Source organism: Thermothielavioides terrestris, chromosome 2, assembly GCF_000226115.1.
Source record: "Thermothielavioides terrestris NRRL 8126 chromosome 2, complete sequence".
NCBI lineage: Eukaryota > Fungi > Ascomycota > Sordariomycetes > Sordariales > Chaetomiaceae > Thermothielavioides > Thermothielavioides terrestris.
In genome coordinates this window covers 2,796,055-2,820,501 of record NC_016458.1, presented here as the reverse complement: position 1 = coordinate 2,820,501, position 24,447 = coordinate 2,796,055, and the positions used below count along the sequence as shown (strand labels likewise).

At 39.7% G+C, this 24,447-nt stretch overlaps 2 protein-coding genes across 2 annotated transcripts; one reads left to right on the top strand and one right to left on the bottom strand.

Annotated features, from left to right (window-relative positions):
• Positions 1-14,599: 14,599 nt before the first annotated feature.
• THITE_111359 (uncharacterized protein) lies at positions 14,600-16,264 on the top strand (the record flags this gene model as incomplete). The annotated part of the gene is made up of 6 exons (XM_003651908.1): positions 14,600-14,698; positions 14,927-14,945; positions 15,179-15,417; positions 15,482-15,496; positions 15,844-15,939; positions 16,238-16,264. The coding sequence occupies 6 exons, from the start codon at positions 14,600-14,602 to the stop codon at positions 16,262-16,264; spliced, it is 495 nt and encodes a 164-aa protein (XP_003651956.1).
• A 6,525-nt stretch (positions 16,265-22,789) lies between these two features.
• On the bottom strand, positions 22,790-24,285 carry THITE_2112770 (uncharacterized protein). The gene has a single exon (XM_003651907.1). It carries the CDS (start codon positions 24,223-24,225, stop codon positions 23,176-23,178), a length of 1,050 nt encoding a protein of 349 aa, XP_003651955.1. The 5' UTR covers positions 24,226-24,285; the 3' UTR covers positions 22,790-23,175.
• Between the last annotated feature and the right edge of the window lie 162 nt (positions 24,286-24,447).

The window sequence follows — 24,447 nt, the reverse complement described above, 5'->3', positions numbered from 1 at the left end:
TAGTGTAGGTAGCCAAAGTAATTTAGTCGAATATAAAGGATCTAAACTAGAATATACATTGGATAGAAGCCTATATTATATATCTAGAAGGACAATCTATAGCTCGCTCTACAAAGACCTGCTCCTAGGCATCGTAGTAGGCCTAATAAATGGCTATCGATCGCCTACAAGTAGGAATTTCGCTACTATAGCGTCAACCTTAGCCTACTATTCTAGGCCTCGATAATTTGACGTTGAATAGCCTATAGCGTATACCGAGATAGTGCGTAGTGACGGAGGACTACTATAGGTAGGCCTAGCCGACCTAGGGCTCGCTAGTCGACTATCTCCTATAAACGCCTCTAGCGTAGCTAGCTACGACTATACCGGTTATATCGTATATCGGCCTAGATCTACGTTAATAGTGGATTAGGGTAATAGACTACCTAGATATAGGAGGGACCTAGTTTTTCTACTTTTCTATTTGTCTTAGAGCGTTGTATTCGTTGTCAGGGGGTCTAGCCCTCTGATCATATATATTTAAGTGGGCTGAGCCCATCTTCTTTATTATTAAGTAAGATATCAAGCAGTTGTCAATACACGTTCGTTAACACTACGTTGGTGGTCCTCCTTCTTCTAGGAAGGCTGTTGAGCCTCTCCTTTCGTTGTTCTACCTCTGTCTAGACGGTAGGTATTCGAACTATTGAGCTCTGACTATATTCTTATTGTCTTTTGTCTTTCTACTATATCCTACTAGACGTACCTAAGCTATATGTCTTCCTCTTAGGAGATATTCTTCCTACTACTCGATATATACTATCTTCATTCGTCTAGAGGTACACTATATTCCTTTAGGAGCTATCTTGTACACCTAACCCTAGGTATAGTAGGGTAGGTTGGTATAGAGGTTTTATACTATTTTAAATAGGGGCTTAATTAGGGAGGAGCTTAGCTCTATATCTAAATAGGATAGTATAGACTATGAAGTCTTCTAAGATTATAGAACTATACGATACTATGTTAATAGCTATACAACGACAATATAGCCGACCTATTAAGGCTCTAGTATATCGATACTAGCATCTCTAGGAAGCGTAGAAACCTATTGAGGCGTATATATCCTAGGGGTCTATTGAGACCTTGTCCTAGGAGACCTTCCTTTGCCTAGATGGCGTAGAGCATCGAAAAGATATCCTATTATCCCTAATACTTCGAAGACCTATTAAAGCTTCGTTATTATCGACGTAGTAGTTGTAAAACGCTAACCTAATCGAAAGACGACAGTTCTATCCTCCTAAGTAGAGATAGAGGTAGAATTTTTATTGATTATCATTTTCTTCCTTAGTCTAGCTAAACCAATTACGAAAGCGGTCAAACGTAGTAGCTATTTACAAGCTTCCAAGCTTAGGACTACACCTTTACGACACTTAGCTCCTTCTAACAATATATCTAGTATTGTTTTATATTAGATACAAGGTCTTAGTATAGACTTTTGCTTTTCTTCTTAAGAGCTATACTCTTATCGCTATTATACTAGTTAGGTCTAGTATATTGGTTGTCAAGGGTATCTAGATAATCTACAAAGAACCTATAGTTATCCTTTGGGGTATTTAAACTATATATTCCGAAGGAACCTAGCTTCTTAAGAGGTTTTCTTCCTTTAGATAGACGTCAAAGGAGTCGATATTCCTATAAAAGTGTATATATTAGTCTTTTTACAGTCTATCGATATAGTCGTTGCCTTTCTTAAAGACGATAGCTAAGCGTCTAATAACTAGACTTTAGCGATATATATATATACTGTCTATAGAAGCTCTAGGAATTCTATTATCTTCTATAATACTATTAATCTTAATGCTAACCTCTAAGAGAGAGTCTAAGGATATATCTATTTTATAGCCTTTCTAAGGTATACTAAGCGAAGAAGATCTAGCTAAAGTAGTATAGATACCCCTTCTATCTTCGCTAGATACCTCTACTCTACCTATCTATATAGAGGTACCTACAGTAATACCTTCTAGTCTCTCCGAAGCTAAAGCTCTAAAGAAGATAACTAAGTACGTTTTTACTACTATGTTTAGCGTAACCTTTCCGACCTTAGCGAAAGCTAGCCTTTAGAGCTACTTCTCTAGTCAAAATGCTATACGTTAGATCAAGACTTTCGAAGAGATATATAAGGCTTATTAGGTCACTAATAATAAGACTTATATATACCTATTTGAACTTTAGTACAATACTATAATCTAGCCTATTATCTGTTATTAGAAGAAAAAGGATTAAAAGACTTAGGCAGCTTTTAAGGCTAAGTTCCTAAAGCGCTAGAAGGGCGACAATCCTAAATAGTATAGAGACAAAGGTTACTTTTATAATCTAATCGAAGGGAGATATTAGCTAGTCGACAAAGTTATCTATAACTACTTCGAATTAATCGACTATATATACGCTATTGCCTTTACCAAAGTTCATAAAGAGCTATAGTATATAATTATTCTAACTATATAGTATACACTTGATTAATAGATCTAGGTAGCTCTTAAAGACTATTAATGTACCTTAAAGAAGGACGATAAGGACTCTATCTATACTACAAAGTGGGTAGACTTCCTTAAGTTCGTTTAGGATACCCTTTAGAAGGGTCTTAATATAAAAGACCTCTTTCTTAAGACCTATAAACGTAAGATCGATTTATAAAAGTACTATTCGCCTTTGGCTACGCCTACTGTTAAGACGACCCCTAAGCTATAAAAGTAAGAAGAGGAGGAGCCAAAGAAAGCTCTTGTATCTACGCCCAATAATATCGACGATCTAGCTAATTAGCTCTAGTGTCTATATATCTAGAAACAAAAGATCGTTGAGCAGTTCGAATAGAAGATCGAGGCCCTCCGTTTATATAGAATCGATCCTACTCTTAACGAGATCGAGGTTCTCTAAATATATTTCCAATAGTGGAGCCGCTTATAGGAGAGACGCGTTAGCTTCGTTACTAGCCTATATATTGATAGTCGTCCTCCTAGCTATAGTAGACCTATAAGCTCTAGCTATTACTACTATTGTAGTAACTCTAACTATATAGTCCTTAAGTATATAGAAGCTACAAAAGCTATAGCTATAGGTCTAATATATCGTAAAGATATAGACTACTGCTTTAGCGATAGGAGTAAGAAGGGCTATACGCTAGCCGAGACGATCACCTTTGTAAAGGCAGATGTTAATAGTATATAAGAGGTTAGCAAGATTGGCTAGCTTATCCTTATATATATAGCCTATTGCCCATAGTATAATAGCTACCCTATATACTAGGTGTACTATCGCGAGTATAAACGCCTAAATAGTCGTTTATTCAAGCTAGATATATCCTTAGTATTGAATAAGCACTACCTCTAGTAGTCTAAACTATATTAGGAGCCTACGACCGTCTAGACGACGATCAATCGTCTTATATACAAAGGGGAGCCTAAGCTTATCTCCGCCTTTTATTATATAGCGTCTAATTAGTTGTCGTTTTATACAGTTCTATTAAAGGGAGGTCGTATCTTAACTTAGAAGGTTGTCCTATAGCCTACGCTAAAGGCTAACGAATTCCACTAACTACCTCTTCCTCTCTTTAATCAGACTAAGAGGGAAGCTAAGGAGGAAGTAGACAAGGAAGCGGAGACTATACTTCAAAGTATATCGTCTACTAAGCGTCGGTTTACTAAGGACGAAAGGGAAGATGACTTCTAGATAGGTGGCACTTCTATACCTTTAGCGGAGCTTCTTCGTATAACTATCCTTAAAAACCTAGCTACAACAAATTATATAAAGAAAAAGGAGCTATAGTCTAAGCCGCCTATATTGAAGGTTACTACGTTGCCTTTATATATAAAGGATATAATCTATACTACAATAAAGGCGAAAACTAGTCTAACCTTTAATAACTTAGTCTATATCTCGCCTAAGTATAAGGACGCTCTAATTATATACCTATAAGGTATTTCCATCGACGTCGAAGTCATTGACTATAAAGGGTCTAGTTTTCCTAAGCCTAATAGACCGACTACTATATTAAAAGATATAGGGGTCTATATATAGGCTCTATATACTAATATAAATATATTTAACGACTCTTCCTCTAGTTAGACTAAGACGGTTCTAATAATCTTCAGAGTTACTAAAGATAGTGTATAGGGCATCTATATAGGAAGCCTCTAAGAGCGTTAGATTTATAAAAGTCTACCTAGAGACGTTGACGATTATATTTATACTCTGTTCTAAAAGTCTATCTCAACGCTTTTAGTCTTATAGTATATAGAACTTAGTACAATGATAAGAGTATAGTCTCTTCCCACTCTATATATCTAGTTCGAGAAGGGCTATTATAATAAGTACCTTGCCCTAATCGACTCTAGTTCAGAGTACAACTATATCTCGATAAATGTTGTCGAGAAGTATATAATGCTATACTAGCCTACTAAGGTTATCTCGAAGGGTCTTTATAGCTTAGTACTATTCATTAGGGAGACTTAGGTCACTCTATACCTAAGAAGAGTCGACATTAACCTTTACTTCTTTATAACTAAGGACATTGTTAGTAGCTACGAAGTAATCCTTAGTATATTATTCGTTAAAGATACTGCTTTAACCTTCGATTACTACGATAGCAATCTAATCACTACTAATCTAATTATAGAGAGGAAGATGATCTAGGCGTATATCGTCTTTAAGAAGATTGTTCAATAGAATCGCCTATTATCTCTAATATAACTATCTACTTAGAAGTAATTTTAAAGATTGACGAAGAGTCCTAAAAGAATCCCTAACTAGATAGAGATAGAGGAGAGCAAGACTACCCTTAGTTTCTTCGACAATTGTATAGGTAAAGCGGTTTTTCATTTCGTTTTATAGAAGTCCTATATACTACTCCTTAGCACTCTTTTTTATATTGTATATTCTTATTTGTTGTCTTCTCCGTCTAGATAGAAGAAGAAGGGTAAGATTAAATTGTTGCCCTATTTAAAAGGGAAGAGGGGGACCCTAATTAGAAACCCCTTTTCCAATAGAAGGCTAAGGTAAACGTTCTACTACGAGTTTAAAGAGGCCCTAAGGACGTTTATACTCTAGAAGAATATTATAAATAAGGTTTAGCCTATCGACTTAGTATCGTCGGATAGCTCTACGCTAGAGGGAGACCTATTATAGTAAGAAAAGTGGCTTACAAAGGCCGAAGCTAAGATATAGTTCGAGAAGGACTAGGAAGACCTTGTAGTCCTTCGTTTCTCGGATCTTAAGCTAGGCTCGAGACTTACCGAGAAGCGCCTTCAAGAAATACTCGTTACTATAGACGATTTTCTTACTAAGCCGAAGAGAGAGATATTCACTAAGATTTTATAGAACTAAGAGGCTATACTTATATAGGATTTTACTAAGTATAGGTATATCTATAAAGACGTTGTTCTACCCTAGTATATTAGGATTATTCTATATAAGGCCTAGTAGAGTAAGTCGATCCTAATCCTAAAACCATTAATATAAAAGGTCGTTGATCTACTTAGAGAGAGGTAGATATAAGGAATTATTGAATATAGCTATATAAGCTATTATAATAACTAGTTCCTAGTTCTAAAAAAGGACAGTAGTTTATAGCTTATTAATGATACTTAAAAGGCTAATACTATAACGATCTACGATACTTTCGTTCCGCCTACTATAAAGGAATTTAGTAAAGACTTTAGGGGCTATAGACTAATGTCTCTCCTAGATCTCTTCTCTAGATACAACTAGGTCAACCTCTATAAACGTAGCTAGGATTTAACGACTTTTACAATGTCAATTAGGCTCTTCTATATATATACATTGCCGATAGGAGATATAAATTCCGTTGTCTAGTTCTAACGAGCTATAATAACGATCTTCAATGACCTTATCCCTAATGTCTATTACATCTATCTAGACGATATCGCTATAAAAGGTCCCTAATCTAATTATACTAGTCGTCTAGATAGAAGGGGATATCGAGAATTTATTGTTAAGTATCTTAAGAATATCGACGTAGTATTGCTAAATATAGAGCTAGTAGGTACGACTATCGCTACTAAGAAATCGAAGTAGATGTAACTAAAAGTAGTCCTACTTAGTTATCTCTATATACTAGAGGGGCACTTTCTTAAAGAAGCGAAAGTAATTAAGATAAAGGAGTAGAAGACCTATTCTAACGTTAAGGAGGTATATATCTTCGTTAGAATAGTTGGATACTACTAGATTTAGATCAAGGGTTTTACGATTATCGCAATTCCTCTATACGCTCTAATAAAGAAAGATGCTAAATAGACCTAGGGGCCCTCTAAATAGAAGACGATAGACGAATTAAAAGAGAAAATCATTACCGCTCTAGTTTTAGCGACACTTGTCTATAGTAATCCTTGGTTTAGTATAATCTTTTTAGTCTATAACGCTAGTATCCTTAGATAAAGTAGGGTATTCAAGTAGGTTGGCCCCAATAGTAAAAGACACCTATACCGGTTCGAGAGCGGTATCTAGTTAAAGGCAGAGAAGCGGTACAATGCTACGAAGAGGGAGTTAAAGGGGCTACTCTTCCTCCTAAAGCGTTTTCGTCGCTACCTCTTTAGTATATATTTCATTATAGAGACCGATACTCTAGTTCTAGTCTATTAGCTCAATGGTACTATAAGTGATGTCCTAGGTGCTCTAATGATACGCTAGATCACCTAGATCTATCTATTTGACTTCGAAGTCAAGTATATCCTAGGTCCTAAGAACGTTGTAGCCAACGTGTTGTCCTATAAACCTCCTAGGCCCTCTAACTATATAGAGAAGGAAGTAGAGGAGGACATCGACGATTAGGTCGACGTCTAGATCTTTGTCAACTATATAGACGAAGAGGCATTGTATCTAGAAGGGAAGCTAGAGCCTATCCGCCTTTAGGACGGTTACTCCTAGTGTTCCTAGGACATTGCTTACTTCTTATCGACGATAGAGACCCCGCTAGGCTATAGGCTATATTAGAAGCGATATTAGCTCAAAAGGGAAGCGGTAAAGTACTTTGTTGAGGATCGTCACCTTTTCCTCTAAAGTATAAACTATTTATAGTGTTATAGGTATATTGTTGATACCTCTAAAGAGAGGCGTTTAATCTTCGACCGATACTATAGCGAAGTTGGCTATTATAGAAAAGAGGCGATATACCGATAAGTGACGAACCACTACTATTAGCGTAGTATATATAAAGATGTAGCAGAGTAGATTTGGGCTTATACGCTATATTAGGTGTACAATGCCTAGAGGTTCGAGGAAGTAGTAAACTAGACTACGCCTCCGCCTTTCCCTTTTACTAAATAGTACTTCGATATCTAATATATACTATCTAGCTATAGGGAGAAGAAGTATTTCCTTGTCGAGGTATACGACGATCTTATAGGATATATCGAAGCTAAGATCCTACTAAATAAGTCCTCTAAGGCTATTAAGTCCTTTATTATATAGTGTATCTTTTATCGCTAGAGCTACCCTATTGTCGTAGTCGTCGATAAAGGCTCTAAGTTCAAGGGCGAAGTTAAGGAGATCCTCTATAAACTATAGATTAGAAGAGTTATTATCTTACTATATAATTTGTATATAAATAGAGTAAATGAGGCTAGCTATATCCCAATTACTATTTTACTTATAAAGATAACTAATAGTATAGGAAAGAGGTAGAGGGAGCTCCTTCCGTATATCTTATATATAGATCGTATAATCGTTAAAGGCTCTTATAGAATATCTCCCTTCTTTCTTACCTATAACTATAAGTCTATTAGTCTAGTCAAGTTTAATATTCCTATCTAGCAAATTCTTGCCTAAGACTCTATCTATACCTAGATAGAGGGAGAGGATCTTATAAGACTTTATACGAAGCTCATTGCCCTTTATACTTATATCCTCTAGGAAATTGAGTATAATTACGAGATTACTGCCAAATAGGTTGCTACAACTTATAAAAAGCTAGCTAAACGTTATAATAAAGCCTATAAACGTAAATTTCGCCTAGAAAATATAGTAATATCTATCGACGACCTTATCCTTATCTATAATAACGTTTAATAGCTAAATATAAGCTTAGTCTAGAAGCTAGAGTACCACTAGTTTAGCCCGTTCTATATTTAGATAATTAAAGACTAGAACACTTACTTCCTAGAGACTTTGGACGGTATACCTATCTAGACGCTATATCCTCTAAATCGTATAAAGAAGTTTTTTAAACTAGATAACATCTAGCTAAAAGTGGACGATATAAACCTATTCCTCTACTTAGAGGGGTACAACAACGACAAGCATAATTACAATAGTTGCTACGACGATAGTTACTTCGATAGAGGCTATTACTTTAATAGTCGCTATAACGAAGTATAGAACAACGAGGGAGCTAATCCTAGCCCTAGCGCTAGCTAAGACTTAGCTACTTTAGTACTCTACAATAGGGAGATATATACTAGACACTTCTAAGGAGAACGCTACCGCTTCGACGGTCGCTTAAAGCTCTATAAGGATAGCGAAGAGAGGTCTAGTGCTACTAAAGACAACTAGAATACTAGCGACTAGACTATAGGTTATTACCCCTATTAATTAGCCAAGACTTCCAACAGTAGTCAACTGGTCGAGCTTCCTTATAGTAGCGAACTATATAGCGCCTTAACTAGTCGACGATACCACCTTAGTAATCCTTATTACGCTTATAGCGATAGCCTACTAAGGAAGGAAATCGTGTAAATAGTCGCTAAGGACGTTGCAACTATAGTAGAGGAGGAGGTCCTTAAAGAGGAAACCCCTAGTTGTACTATAGCGCCTTAGGCAAGCTAAACTCGTACTACTACAAAGGGGGTAAAGAAGGAGCAACCTCGTTAAGAGCTTATTGTAGAAATCCTATATAGAAAACCACCTAGTTTTTAACATTGGCCCTCTAGATATACGAGGATATATAGTTTAAGAAGGGGGAAGGTCCTAGAAGTTACTACCTCCGATAGTTTCACTAGCGTTTTACTACGTTTTCTTCCTAATACCCATTGTTATATTAGCCTTCTACTTACTAGTAATGTCTCTATTAGCTATATCTCACTTAGTCTTTGTCTATCTATTGTCGTTCACTTATTTTTATCCCTTAGGCCCTTATTCTTTTTCGCTAGTACCTAAGTTATCTTTCTAAAGGGCAGCCCTACTCTTAGGGGCTTTATAGTTGTTCTTGCCTTTTCTTTTTCATTTCTACCCTCTAATTAGATAGTTTCTATTATATAGGACTAAGTTTCTTAGAGCTAAAGTCAAGGCTAAGAAAAATCTACAATTAGGATATATAGTCTTTCGATCTACTATTTATAGGCTAAGCTCCTAGACTATATCCTACCCCTTGCCTATCCCTATCTATTTTCTCTATCCCTTAGTAATATAAGCTCTTATAGTTGACCTAATACTATACTATTTGTTCCCTAATAGCAACCTCTAATAGGATAAACCACTCTTGGCCTACCTCTTCTAAACGTAGCTTTAGCCTAGGATTGTTCTTTAGATCGTATAGAAGATAGTTCTATAAGATCAAGTCCTAAGCTAGGTGCTTCTAATTATTCCTATAGATATAAGTCTAAGTATACTCCTTCTCTAACTAGATATAGTTAGCGTATTTATTACTAAAGAGAAGAGTAAGAGAAGCGTAGCTATTAAAGAGCTAAGTTATATAGACGTCTCTATCCTTATTGAAAGGAGTTGTTGAACGCTGATACGACAGTTTATAGCTATAACAAGGCACCTTATTGCTATAAGAGTATTAGTCTTCCTCTACTTAGAGGGTAAATACAAAAGGGAAGTATAGCGTTTACTTACAACCCTATACCTAGATCAAAAGCATTGACACTCGGTTTAGGTATATAGCAAGATGATATATTTAATGTCTAAATAGTCTACTATTGTAATACTCTATAAATACTAGACAAAGGACCTAGATATTATAGTACCGCTTAACTATATCAACTAGCCTATTGTCAATATAAACCGATCACTATATCCTATACTAATCTTGCTAATTGCTTAGTAGAACCTACTAGATATATAGTAATCTAACGTTTAGTCGATAGATCTTAATTATATTATAGATAGCCTTGTATTCGACTAAGATTATAGTATACTCGTTAATATAGCGTTTATCTTTTAGTATTAGCGGATCCCTTATCTTACTTTGGACTACCTAGATATACTTCTAGGCTACGAAGATCGTTGTTTTCAGTATTAGCAAGAGATCGATCTAGCGGTTTATAATCCTATATAGTAGTAGCCTCTAGTTGCTTACTTTATTAGTAATTTCCTATAACGTATTGTAGGTACACTAGTTGCTTAGTATTATAGTTTCTAGGTTACGAATTTATATATAGGAGCTATATATAAATTCGAAAGGGAAGTAGAAGACCTAGCTAAGAACCTAATCCGACTAGAGAGAGGAGAGTACTAAAATGAAGTAGCGAGAAGGTTAGAGGAAGAAAATAGTTCTAGAATAGTAAAGAGGAGAGGAAGGCCTTAAGAATTTAGAGGGCGAATACTTATTTCTAGCTAATTAGTAGGTACTACAAGCCTTATTCGTTTTCTTTCGCCTAGTTTAAGAAAGAGCTAAGTAGCCCTTCTACCTTTAAAGGCTTACTTACTTCTTTTTCTCAATCCTTCTACTAGTTCGCTTACGATCAACCATTTCTTTTACCTCGCCTATTACGCCCTGATTTTTTTTTATAATCATTTCAATCGATCTAGATCTTTCTGCCTAGAGAGCGACTTTTCTTATAAGCTAATTTTTCATATACTATCGCAAGCATCGCTATAGGCTATCGTAGGATTCTCGATTTTATAGGGCCTATATAACTCTAGGCCAATGTAACTACTAACCTAGGATAGAAGTAGCCGTTTAGAGAGCTTAAGTTTTATATACTATAAGGTTCGTAGAAGCCTACTAGCGATAGCGATCAGATATAGCATTATATCTCCTTTGTATAGCAAGAGCTAGGCTTAAAGATGCTAGGCTACCTAGGTAAGACTAGCTCTAAGCTTTTCCTATTTTTATAGACTTCGAAGAAATACCTATAAAATATAATTAACCGACGACCTAACTAGATCCTAAGCCCTTAGCTTAGCGTAAACCCTAAGATCGTAAAGTACCTATTCCTAGACTAGCTAAAGGGAAGGTCCTCGATAGATCGGTTTTTCGATATCTATTTCGTAGATATAGGTATTTCGCTCTTCGACGTAGAAGGTATATTACTTAGTAAAGAATAGCTAGATTATAAGACGATCTTAGATGTTATATAGTTTTTCTTTTACTTTTATAAGGACTGTCTCTAGATCTACCTATAGCTAGTCTTGGACTATAGTCCTACGCCAAAGGAGTTCTACTAGTCTAATTAGAGGGTTATTGCCAACAATTGCCGTTTCTAGGTTTTCCTTTACTTCGTCGGTAGAAGGCATTAGATAGTTGTAATCTTCAATTAAGTTGGAGGTCGGCTCTACTACTTTGACTCTCTATTTAAAAGCTCAAAGACGTATATAGATATCTTATCAAAGGTCTAGATTGCCTTTTAGTCTATCTATAGGTTCCTTTAGATATAGTTATATAAGGAGGTCATCGTCTACTGCCTTTAGTAAAGTTTAGAATAGGAGTATAGATAGTTCGCCTTTGAGTTTATATAAGCTTTTCTTTAAGAACTTTAGCTCTACTTTTTAAACGGATAGATATAGTTCAGGCTACCCTAGCTTTGGCTATACTAAGGAGATAGCGAGATAGTTATATAGCGATGTATATTACATTTATAGTTAGGAACTTATAAGCTAGCTTTTAATACCTTTAAGGATTGTCTACTTTGTACTAAGGTAGTCCCTTTACTGCTATAGGACAATGGCAAGACGTATAAGCTCCCTCTAGACCTACTGTCTTCGACCAAAGAGCCTATATAGCCTACGGTCTTAGAGTACAACGAAGATAAAGTGATCGAAGTCCTCTAGACCGACGACATATTTATACCCAATGTTCCTAGACTTAATGACCTACCTACATATCTCTATAACCACTTTAGCGATATAGAACTTAGGATCCTAGCTATATACTTAGTAGTATTTAGGGAAGCCTAGCTCCCTAACTAGAGCGAGAAAGGAGTAATCGCTACTACCTAAATTATCCTTATACCCTAGTCAAAGAAGGATATAGCCTACTAGGTATACTACTATAGGGTTATAGGACTTCTACTAGATAGATAGCTAAGTAGTATACTATCTTTATAAGACCCTATAGGCGACCTTGGACAATAGCTATAAAGCACGTTTCTAGTACCTAGTACTATTTCGTCCTTCTAAATAGAGGACTAGTAAACTACTTTAGATCCGTTAGCGACACTTATAGAAGATCTTGACAATATATCGACCTAGTAAAATGTTGAAGCTAAGATTATAGAGATTACTACACTATAAACGACTATAATACAAAGGTTTGTTGATACCCCTATAGATAAGATAGACTAGGAGCGCCTCCTCGGTAGCGATCTAGTCAAGGACCTTAGGGCACTAGTATAGGTAGCCCTTAAAAAGATAGTACTCGATCCCTATCTCTAGGAAGAGGAGACGCTCGTCTATATACTTATAAGGAGGCTAGACTACCTCAAGATGCCTTATACACTAGTACAGAAGTATCTTTAGGTATATAGATCACCTACGTTATCTAGCTAGATATTATCTTCAGTGTAATACTATAGTAAGCGCCCTTGTAAAGAGCCTATAAAGCCTAGACGTCTACTTCGCCTACTACTATATAACCTATATAACTGTGCCTTCGCTTATAAGTATAAGTATCTAATATAGTAGTAGGGCTAGGACGTATATATTAAGGAGGTAGAAGAGTACAAAAGATAGTGGAATTAGCCACTATAGCCAACTAGACCTTTATAAGCCAAGCGAGCTATATAAAGGGAGTAGCTTAAGGAGTAGCGACGATAAGAAGTAGCTATTAAAAGAGCTTTTAAGGTACGAGCTTGCCTATAGGAGTGTATAGCAAGCTCGAAAGGGAAGTGTAGATTAGGGTAATAGACTATTTAGATATAGGGGGGACCTAGTTTTTCTACTTTTCTATTTGTCTTAGAGCGTTATATTCGTTGTTAAAGGGTCTAGCCCTCTAATTATATATATTTAAATAGGCTAAGCCTATCTTCTTTATTATTAAGTAAGACATTAAGTAGTTGTTAATATACGTTCGTTGATACTACGTTGATAGTCCTCCTTCTTCTAGGAAGGCTATTGAGCCTCTCCTTTCGTTGTTCTACCTCTATCTAGACGGTAGGCATTCGAGCTATTGAGCTCTAACTGTATTCTTATTGTCTTTTGTCTTTCTACTATATCCTACTAGACGTACCTAAGCTACGTGTCTTCCTCTTAGGAGACATCCTTCCTACTACTCGATATATACTATCTTTATCCGTCCAGAGGTACACTGCATTCCTTTAGGAGCTATCTTGCGCGCCTGACCCTAGGTGTGGTAGGGTAGGTTAGTGTAGAGGTTTTGCACCATTTCAATAGGCACCTATATATCTAGTCAACTAGGCTCCTTACTAGCTAGTATAGCCTCTCTAGCTAGTATAGCCTTATCCGCTAGTGTAGTCAAACCTACTAGCTTAGCCTATATAGCCTACGCCTATTTAGACTATATACCCAATTTCCGAAGAAGGCGTAGCTATCGGCTTACGATATAACCTTGCTTACGATAGCCTACGTTGTATAAAACCACATTATCGACCGAACCCTTAGAGTAATAGCCCAACGCCTAATAGCCGTTGGTACCGAGACGGTATATTCGACTTTAGCTATATAGTAGGTCGAACCGAATTTAAAGTTAAACGTAAGGACATCGGAGTATTCGACCCTTTCTACCTAGACTCCGATAGCCTAGGAGTAATCTACAAAGGTAAGGCAATTACTTATACCAATGCTTATCGTTTTTAAGCCTATATCAAGACCTTTATCGAGGATAATAACGATGGATCTATCAAGCAATAAGTTATTAAAATATTTCCTATACTCCTTAAAGGCAAGGCCTAATTCTAGTGGTCCAAAGGAATTTCTAATAGCTATCGTCGCTTTTTTAAAGAGCAAGGCCTTAAAGCGATACTAGAGGCCCTAAGTAAGCGCTTTAAGCTAGATTCAATAGTAGCTACAAAGAAGTTTAACACTACGTTTCTATATCTTAAAGATATCGCTATTAATAAAGAAGCCTTTATAGAGTTTATCGAACGTAAATTGCGCTAAGCATATACAATGAACGACAATATAGACGGCTTTAACTAGTAAGGCACTATATACTAGATTTAAGAGCATATAGATCTAAATATTCAACGTTATATTTGTCACCCCTAGTTTTTTACCTTGCTTAATTAGTGCCTATGCGAGTAGGAGTAGTTGCGAGCTATATTAAAGTTAGTGGCCACAAAGAAGTATCCCAATATATAGAAGAAGCCGAGTAGTAAAGAGAAAGGAGAGGACAAAGTGAAGTAGGCACCTCGGTATTAGGCTAATAAATCGCAAAGCTTAGCTTATAAGGATCGCTACCGCTATAGCAGGGACTACTACCGTTCTACTAACCATGACTAAGACAAGCGCCAAGCCTAAGACTATAATCGCCGAGATCGCAACAAGGACGATCGTCGCTATAACGATCAGCGCAATGACCAGAAAGAGTAGCGTAACGATCAGAAGGATCGCTATAACGAACGTAAACGCAATCGGCGCTACGACTATATACATTTTGCTAGCGACCCTAAGTCTAGGAACAACGCTGATACGTTGGACGTAGTATTAGATTGCTCTGCTATATCTGATACTACTTCTATATCGTCTTCTAAATCGGAGATCGCCTATATAGTTATTGATTTAAAGCTTATATACTGTAAATACTATAAAATCTTCTAAGCTAAGGCGGAAGTTCGACAGTATATTAAGGCCTATAAAGGCATAGGCTCAAAGCGTGCCTAGAAGAACTATATAGCTAATCAAGCTATACCTAAACGCTATACTTATAGCTATTACACCTCTATTCTAGGTTTATATAATGTACTATTCTACCATTTGAAGCATTGCAAAGACACAAAGAACGGCATTTTTCGCTGCTTAGTAGGGCTCGACGGCCTTGAACCTATAGAATCTATAGACGAACTAGCTATAGAGCGTAAACTGGAGACTCCCAAAGTTACGATATACCAAGTTAAGGAAGCTCCGGCCCTAGAATCCAACGACGGCATCGATAGCCCTCTAGGCAACTATACCTACCTTCATATCGCTATCTATGCAAAGGAAGAGGGCGAAGAACTAGAAGTGTACCTCGACCTAGGAGCTAGCCGTTCAATCATTAGCTACAACCTATTGAACCTACTCAACTACTCTATCGAGCGCTATAAAGGCAAGGTAATAGGCGTTGGTAATAAGAAGCTAGCCCTCTTGCAATAGGCCACTTTTACTATCTTCTTAGCTAGTACGGAGGATAGTAAGCCCACCTTATATAAGTTCACCTACTCTGTCTAGGTAGTGGATTCACTAGGACCCAATCTACTGCTCGGTAATAACTTCTTAGATAGCTACTACGCCTTAATCGACTATAATATAAAGAAAGTCGACCTCCAAGCTTTTAAATTTACTATTCTATTCGCTATTAATGTATATTCTACGCTATATATACGTAAAGTCAAGACTACCTATACGATTATACTCCTGCTAAATTAGAAGGCGGAGATCCTAGTAGAGTATAAGCTACTCTCGAAAGGCTAGTCCTTTATATTCTATTCGAAGCACCTAGCCGTTTATTATATAGTGGTTATAGCTAAGACCGCTAAGGTAGCCACTATTAAGAACACCTTGTACAGCATTATCAAGATCCTAAAGCAGTACCTAGTAGGCAAGATCCACGAGTACGAGGATAGCGGTTTCCTAGTATGCTCCTAGACCTCCGCCCTAACTACGCTAGTGGCTAGTATAGCGATAGCTACGATAGCTACTCCAACTATAGCTACGGATATCGAACCCCCTTCTTTGGTAGTATAGTCTACCATGGTTATACTAATCAATAGCGAGTTTACATTTGACAACTGTATTGTAGCCGTTGCGTAATACAGCTATAGCGTATATAAGCTAGCTATTCCGACTATTAACCTCGTAGAGGCTACCTTGGCTAGAAAATTTAACGACACTAACTCTACTACGCCAATGAGCGACTACGTCTTCTAACTAGTGTAGACCAACGACCTCGACGAACTAGTAGGCAAGCTATTCGTTCTAGAAAAGCAGTCTACTCTAGGCCTTCGTATAGATCTAAGCCTGTCTAAGATCGTTACTAAAGACGGGGTATACGTATATACTAAAGATCCCGACATCGCCAACTGGTTTATCGAGGTTATCAAGCGATATCCTAGCCTTTAGAGGGATGAAGGCCTTGTCTAGTAGAGCCTAGACGAGCTAATATATATACCCTTAGTAGAAGGCTAGTAAAACTAGAAAGTTAACGCCCGATCTTACCTACTAAGTAGGAAGGATTGTAAGGTACTCGACAAGACTTTCGATAGCTTATATAAGCAAGGCTATATAATCTAGGCTACCTAAGCTATACCTTTCGTATATCCTATGTTCGTAGTATAGCGACCTAGGCATAACGGAGAGCTCAAGGGCTACGTTGTTATCGATCTATAAAGCTTGAACTATATAATAGTGCTTAACAACTACCCTTTGCCCTTATAGTCAGAGATTATCGTCGAATTGCGTAGTAAGCACTTTATTATAGCTATCGACGCTACTTCGTTTTTCTACTAGTTCGGAGTCTACCTACTGTATTGGGACTAGTTTACTCTAATTAGCCTACGTAGCCTCAAGTAGCCTATAGTATACCTGATAGGCTACTGCAACTCGCCTATATATATATAATGTATTATAGATCGGTTACTACAACTATATTTATCCTATATACAAGCTTTTATCGACGATATTGTAATCTACTTAGATAACGTAGAAGACTATTTACGCTAGCGAGATATAGTATTCAGCCTCTTTGTAGATAAGAATATCGCCCTCTCACTAGCTAAATTGTATATAGGATATCTAAGTATAGAACTCCTTAGTTTCTATATCGATAGCCTAGGCCTTATAACGACTATATAGTGTATCAAAGCCTTTAAGCAACTCGCCTTTCTATATACCCTCAAGATACTCGAGTAATATATTGGCGCTACCGGCTTTCTACGATACCTGATTCTATACTATATATAGCTAGTAGAACCTCTATAGGCTCGCAAGACTACACTGCTAAGGAAGGGCTATAAAGAAGGCCGTATTAAGACCGGTAACCCGTCGAAGAGGACCAATTACTATGTAAAGACGACCTTTAAACCTACGCTAATAGAGAAGCTATCCTTCGAGGCGATCTAGGAAGCGATTTGCAAGGAGAACCCTACTATGTTATACTACTTCGATTTTGATAAGCAGCTCTTTATATAGATTAACGGCTACTTGGAGTATAGATTTAGCGTAATAGTCTATTACCTATATAATAGCTATAAGTAGGAGCCTAGTACTCCAATTCCTTTGAACCAAGTACTCCTAGTTATATTCTTTAGCCGATGCCTAACAAAGGCCAAGATATAGTATAGACCTTTAGAACAGGAGGTCGCCTACCTAGTGTAGGCAGTTAAAAAGCTCTATACTATAATATATTTGGCTTAGCTACTTATCAATGTCCTTACCGACTATGTAACCACCTATAGCATTGTTGTATAAACCTAGCTCGACACCTCCTCTATAGATCGGGCTAACCGGCAACTGATCACCGTCTCCGTTTACCTCTCTAAGTACGACCTTCGGCTATATCATCTACCTAGCCGATTGAACTTTGTACTAGACGTGCTAAGCTGGCTAAAGGCTATATAAGATCCTATCGAACGCTTAGAGGGCCTTATAATACTCAACAATATACTGTTCGCCTTTGCTAAAGCTTATATAGAAGAATTACTCTACCAAAAATTCATTGTGGTATATAAGGAGGATCTGAAGTACAAGGCTATTATAGATAATCTCGCCAATGCCTAAACTAGTGAGGGCACTAGAGTTTTTTCGCGCCCTAGGCTGCCTTTTACAATAATCGATAGTCTTATCTACAATATCTAGCTATATAGTGTACGCCTTCTTTATATACTATTTGGTATAATTAAGGAAGTTCTTAGCCTAGTATACAACGCTAAGTACCACTTTGGTATAGAACGTATACTCTACGACCTATATAGCATTTCGATCGTCAATAAAACCTACGAAGTTAAGAAGTATATAGCGCACTGCCTATTATACCGCCTTAATACTATAGATCGCTAGAAGCCGATCAGCGAATACTAGCCAATTCGATTGAACGATACGCTCTCGATATAAGTTATCGCTATCGATTTCATCCTAGGCCTTCCAAACGTACTATTGAAAGGTTCTTCTTAGCAACTAGATAGTTATAACAGCTTTGACATTATAATGACTATATCCTATAAGAGTAGTAAACGGACCCTCCTATTGCTAGGCAATGGCAGATACTCTGTTATACAAACAAAGTGGGTTGCTACCTAGCTTCGTTAGCCAAGGTAGCAGAGCACTCAAACTAAGTAGGAGCTTCGGAGGAGTGCAAGATAGATGTATTGCAAGAGTATAGAATATAAGCAAGTGCCCACCTAAATATAGGAGTGTAGTGGCCTATACATAAGGTGGCCTATACACTGTTGTAGGGCCTAGTGCTATTGTAGGGCCCAGTGGGCCTAGTAGGCCCACATTTGCGCAGTTGGCCACAGGTAGCCACAGGTGACCCACAACTACGTATAACAATTGCCCCCTCTACAAACAAATAGAAAAGCTGTCCTTAGCTTACAAGTCCATTATATTTTACACCTTAACTATCCAACTATTTAATCTATTCAATCTATTTAATCTACCTATCAGGTTCTTGATTAGGGCGACTAGTCGGAGCGATTAATTGGCCAATTGATTGGTCGGAGGTTAGAGCAGTCGAAAGGATAGGAGCTAGGCTAGGGCGACGAGGTCTTTAGAAAAAGTGGTCGCGATTGATAGTCAGAAGGATAGGAGCTAGGCCAAGGCGACAAAGTCTTAGAAAAAGTGGTCGCGATTAACGGTTGGTCTTAGGGAGCTGAGCTAGGGCGACGAAGTGTTGAAGGTTGTATATTGTCGTATTGCCCTAGATACCGACCTCTAGGTTAGGTCTTAGGAGCTCGAGAGCTTTGTAATACTTAGAGACTACCTAAGTAAATAAAACTATAAGTGCTTCCTAGCAAGGCACTTAGGGCACCTACACCTATATATAGTTGCCTAAGCTATATAACGCGGTACTACTTAAGTACACTGTTGATGAATACTAGCTCCCTTACAAAGGAGTCTTATTGCGGTTCATTGTATAAGTTCGAGTCTAGTAGTAGGTACTACTTGTTATATAAACAAAGTAGGTTGCTACCTAGCCTCGTTAGCTAAGGTAGCGGAGCACTTAAACTAAGTAGGAGCTTCGGAGAAGTATAAGATAGATGTATTATAAGAGTATAGAATATAGGCAAGTGCCTACCTAAATATAGGAGTATAGTAGCCTGTGTGTAAGGTGGCCTATATACTGTTGTAGGGCCTAGTGCTATTGTAGGGCCTAGTGGGCCTAGTGGGCCTACATTTACGTAGTTGGCCACAGGTGGCCATAGGTGACCTACAACTACGTATAACAATTGCCCCCTCTACAAATAAATAGAAAAGCTGTCTTTAGTTTATAAGTCTATTGTATCTTATACCTCAACTATCTAACTATTTAATCTATTTAATCTATTCAATCTACTTGTTGGGTTTTTGATTAGGGCAACTAGTTGGAGCGATTGATCGGCCGATTGATTAGTCGGAGGTTGGAGCAGTTGGAAGGATAGGAGCTAGGCTAGGGCGACAAGGTCTTTAGAAAAAGTGGTCGCGATTGACGGTTAGAAGGATAGGAGCTAGGCTAGGGCGACGAGGTCTTAGAAAAAGTGGTTGCAATTGACGGTTGGTCTTAGGGAGCTAAGCCAAGGTAATGAAGTATTGAAGGTCGTATATTGTTACGTTGCCTTAGATACCGACCTCTAGGTTAGGTCTCAAGAGCTCGAGGGCTTCGTAATACTTAGAGACCACCTAAGTAAGTAAAACTACAAGTGCTTCCTAGTAAGGCACTTAGGGCATCTACGCCTATATATAGTTGCCTAAGCTATATAACGTGGTACTGCTTAGGTATACTATTGATGAACACTGGCTCCTTTATAAAGGAGTCTTATCGCGGTTTATTATATAGGTTCGAGTCTAGTAGTAGGCACCACTTGTTATATAAACAAAGTAGGTTGCTACCTAGCCTCGTTAGCCAAGGTAGTGGAGCACTTAAACTAAGTAGGAGCTTTGGAGGAGTGTAAGATGGATATATTGCAAGAGTGTAGAATATAGGCAAGTGCCTACCTAAATATAGGAGTATAGTAGCCTGTGCGTAAGGTGGCTTGTGCACTGTTGCAGGGCCTAGTGCTGTTGTAGGGCCCAGTGGGCCCAGTGGGCCTACATTTGCGTAGTTGGCCACAGGTGGCTATAGGTGACCTACAACTGCGTGTAATATACTTCGTAAAGGATTGGGGCTATATTCTTATACGCTAGTTGCTCTTGTTAGACTAGGGTATATCGTTAGCTATTATCTCTAACTGAGACTATAAGTTTATATTAGATCTCTAGATTAGTATATAGGAGTATTAGGGCACTAAGTTACTAATAACAACTATATACTATCTGTAGGCAGATAGTCTAGTAGAGTATAAGAATTAGACTATAGAAATCGCCCTACAATTCTATACCTTCGAATTCCTAACTGGTAACTAGGTCGACATTATTCCTCTACTACAATAGAACCTTAACAATGTATATTCAGCTCCTATTTAGTCAATACTTTATAAGTAGCTATATAGCTTTAAACTATAGAGCCTATTCGACGTACTTATAGCCGATCTAAACGTAGCTACGTTGGTAGACTTGCCTATTCTATGAGAAGATCTATATCGTAAAGTACAATTGGCAATAGATTTCGCGACTATATAAGCTAAACGTCATTACAATAGCCATTACTACTAAATAGAGTTCGAAGTCGGCGATAAGGTATATCTTCGCCTCTATTATAGATATTACCTGCTTAGCAACCTACCTTAGAAGCTATTGCAATAGTACACTAGACTATTTCCTATTAAGCGCTACGTTAGCTATCTGGTGTACGAACTTGATTTTCTAAGCTATATAGGCATCTACCTAGTCATCTCTGTAGAACACCTCTTGTCTACGCTACTAGGAGAGGATCCTTATAGCTATATTGAACCGGAGGTAGGCCTAGTAGAAGACTTATAAACCTCTAATTAGTTAGAAGATTATAAGTTTAGCAATAACTATAAAGTAGAGCGTATTCTCAAGTACTCTATAATAGGTATATAGATCAAATATTTGATCTAGTGGAAGAACCTCGGTACGTACTACAACGTTTGGAAATTGCTGTACGAGATGTAGTACGCTCCTAAGGTTGTAGAAGAATACTAGAAGCGCCTAGGCATCGAGGCACCTATAGGCGCTATATAGAAAAAGGAGGATACTACACTGCCCGCTAAACGCCTTTGAGGTTGGCCCTAGAAGAATATAGAGGCCGTAAGCAAGGCTATAGAGAAGGCCGCAAGTGCCGTAGTACCCGTTATACGTTTATATAGCCGCCCTTAGAATATAGCGCTAGCTACACCGTAGCTTCTAACGACTATAGGTAAGGCTCTATAGCTAGAAGCACCTATAACAAGCCTATCGACGAGGACCTCCTTATAGAAGGCGCCTACATTGGCTGGCCTATTGATGAAGACCTCTTTATGAGAGACGTCTATACTAGCTACTCTATCGACGAGGAACTCTTTATAGGAGGTGCCTATACTAGTAGCCCTAGTTGAGTATATAATAGTGCTATAACCTATAACGCCTAAGAAGATATCTACGTTAGTTGAGCATATTATAGAGCCGCCTTCGCCTATAGCTTCAACTATTGTAGTGGCTGGCCTAGCCCCGAATCTACAGCGTAGTACGTGCGCTAGTAAGGGCGCTAAACCGGCGCGATACCGCGAGAAGGAGGATGTTTAGGAGGAATAAGTTACTAGATTAGAAAGGAGGATCAATTCGAGGATTAGCGCAATAAGGGCATTGCCTTTTTTCTTATGGCCTAGCACTTGATACCGGATACTCCTATATATATAAATAGATGATGACCCTATTTGGGTTAGGCTCTAGGTTAAGGTTGCTCTATACAGGGTTTGCCCTATATAGCCTATACGTCCTATACACACTGCTAAGAATATCTTGGCAGTGGTGGGAGCCTCCCTACTTTGAATCCACCATCACACTTACTATCAATCTTCCTGCATACTAATATTGCGTGCCACCGCATCATTTGATCTCGCCAATCTTAACCTACCTAGGTAGTCTCACCCAAATCGACCATGTTCAGTTGAGATCAAGAGCCTGCCTTCTCGAAAGGCAGTGTGCCATGTTTGAATGCGTGTAATTGCCACTCTTCCGCTTAAAATCAAACCTCCAGCTTTTATGACCGAGTTGAGTTGCCTGCGCGGTGTTGAAACAGCGCTGTTTGAATCTGTATTCGCTATTACATCGGTTAGTGGCACCCTACTAAGGCTAGACGGTACTTGTTCGCGAGGTTTGTGGTTTCAATCAAGCTAGAACCATGCCGCTTGAAATATGCGATGCTTCCTAAACAACCACTTCCATAACCTCGAACTCTTGGCGCCTCCCTGGGCAGCTCGGCACCTGGTATGTCATTTGAAACTGGGCAGATCGACTTCTTTTACACAAGGGACGTATAAAATTAACATGATTCATATCGATTTCATTCCTGGCTCGAGGCACCATTCTCAAGTACGCCATACGCGCTCGCCATGGTCCAATGCAACAACAGATCTCTCGGCGCTCGCAATCGGGCTCGGGCTGACAGAAGCTGCAAACAAAGCCAGATGGATTGTGTCAGCGCCCTTTGCATCCACACAGAAACGTACACCACCATGCAACAACGCCCTCCGATGCAACAACACCCTCCGCCCGTCATATCCCTCTACCCCCATCTCAAAACCTAAGATGCGTATCCCGCGCGTTGCCACTCAACACCTCTTCCGCCGGCCCACCCGCCTTCATCCCATTCTTCCCGTTCTTCCTTCCCTGCCCGCCCACAAACAGCGCCTGCGCGGTCACCGTCACGGTCCCGGTAGCCGCATCCTCCACCGACGCGTCCACCCAGCACTTGTAATGCCGCTTGCCCCTCTCGTGCTCGGGGAGCTCCTCGTCGGGGCGCACGCGCACGCGCACGACGTAGAACCCGTTCGCGAGCGTGACCTTCTTGTACTCCAAGCCGAGACAGGCCGTCAGGCCGGGGCGGCCGCCCCACTCCTGGAAGGCGGCGCGGCCGCAGCTCTCGTCGAGCAGCGTGGCGAGGCAGCCGCCGTGCACGACACCCGGCCAGCCGGTGGTGGCGGAGCCGAAGTACACGACGCTGACCAGCTCGGCCGGGCGCCGGTGCCGGTGCCGCCACACGCGCTGGAAGCCGCCGATGCCGCGCGACCCGGCCAGCGCGCCCGCGCTGATGTGCTGCGCCCGGTGCTCCGGCGTCAGCGCCGCGTACGCGTCCCAGCTCTCCCACGTGTCCGGGTCCGCGTCGAGCTCGCGCACGATGGGCAGCTGCGCCGCCTGCTCGTGCAGCACGCGGATTGCGTACGCGTCTTCCTCCGTGTGTGGTTGTGGAGGGGTCGGCGGGGAGAGGAGCAGGCGGAAGGAGGAGCCGAGGGCGGCGCCGGCCAGGGTGCAGGTGATGGCGAGGAGGAGGCGCGGGGTGAAGCGGGCTTTCTTTGGGGCTGGCTTGGCAGCCGGAGAGGGCGGCGGTGGTGTTGTCGGGTCGACGGGTTTGGATTGTGGGAAGGCGGACGTCTCCGGCTCCGGGGTCGTCGCGGTTTGTTTCGGGTCTTGCTGACGCACAGGGGATGTCGAGATGGGTCGGAGTCGGCGACTAGGTGCAGGGGACAGCCAGTAAGGCGATTGGAACGGTTGGGCTGCGAGGCTGCAACCGTTCCTCCGGCGCTGTGCCAGCCGCAAGAGCGGGCGGTACTGTATCCTGGGAACCATGATTGGAATGCGGTTCTTTGGCTTGAGAAGAGAAGATGCAGGTTCGGCACAAGGCGGCGCGACCATCGGCCTTGCCAATTGCAGGCGGCGCTGTTCTGATTGGGTGGTTCCGGGATGATTACCCCTGTCGAGACCCCTGGCGCATGTGGGGACCTCGGCTCAAACATGGCCTCCTATGGTGGTGAACAGTCAACTCTCCGTCCGGAGTGCACAACACAGACC

What these genes read in the sequence shown, in the direction of transcription:
- THITE_2112770 (XM_003651907.1), bottom strand. Translation starts at nt 24,225, where the DNA reads ATGGTTCCCAGGATACAGTACCGCCCGCTCTTGCGGCTGGCACAGCGC.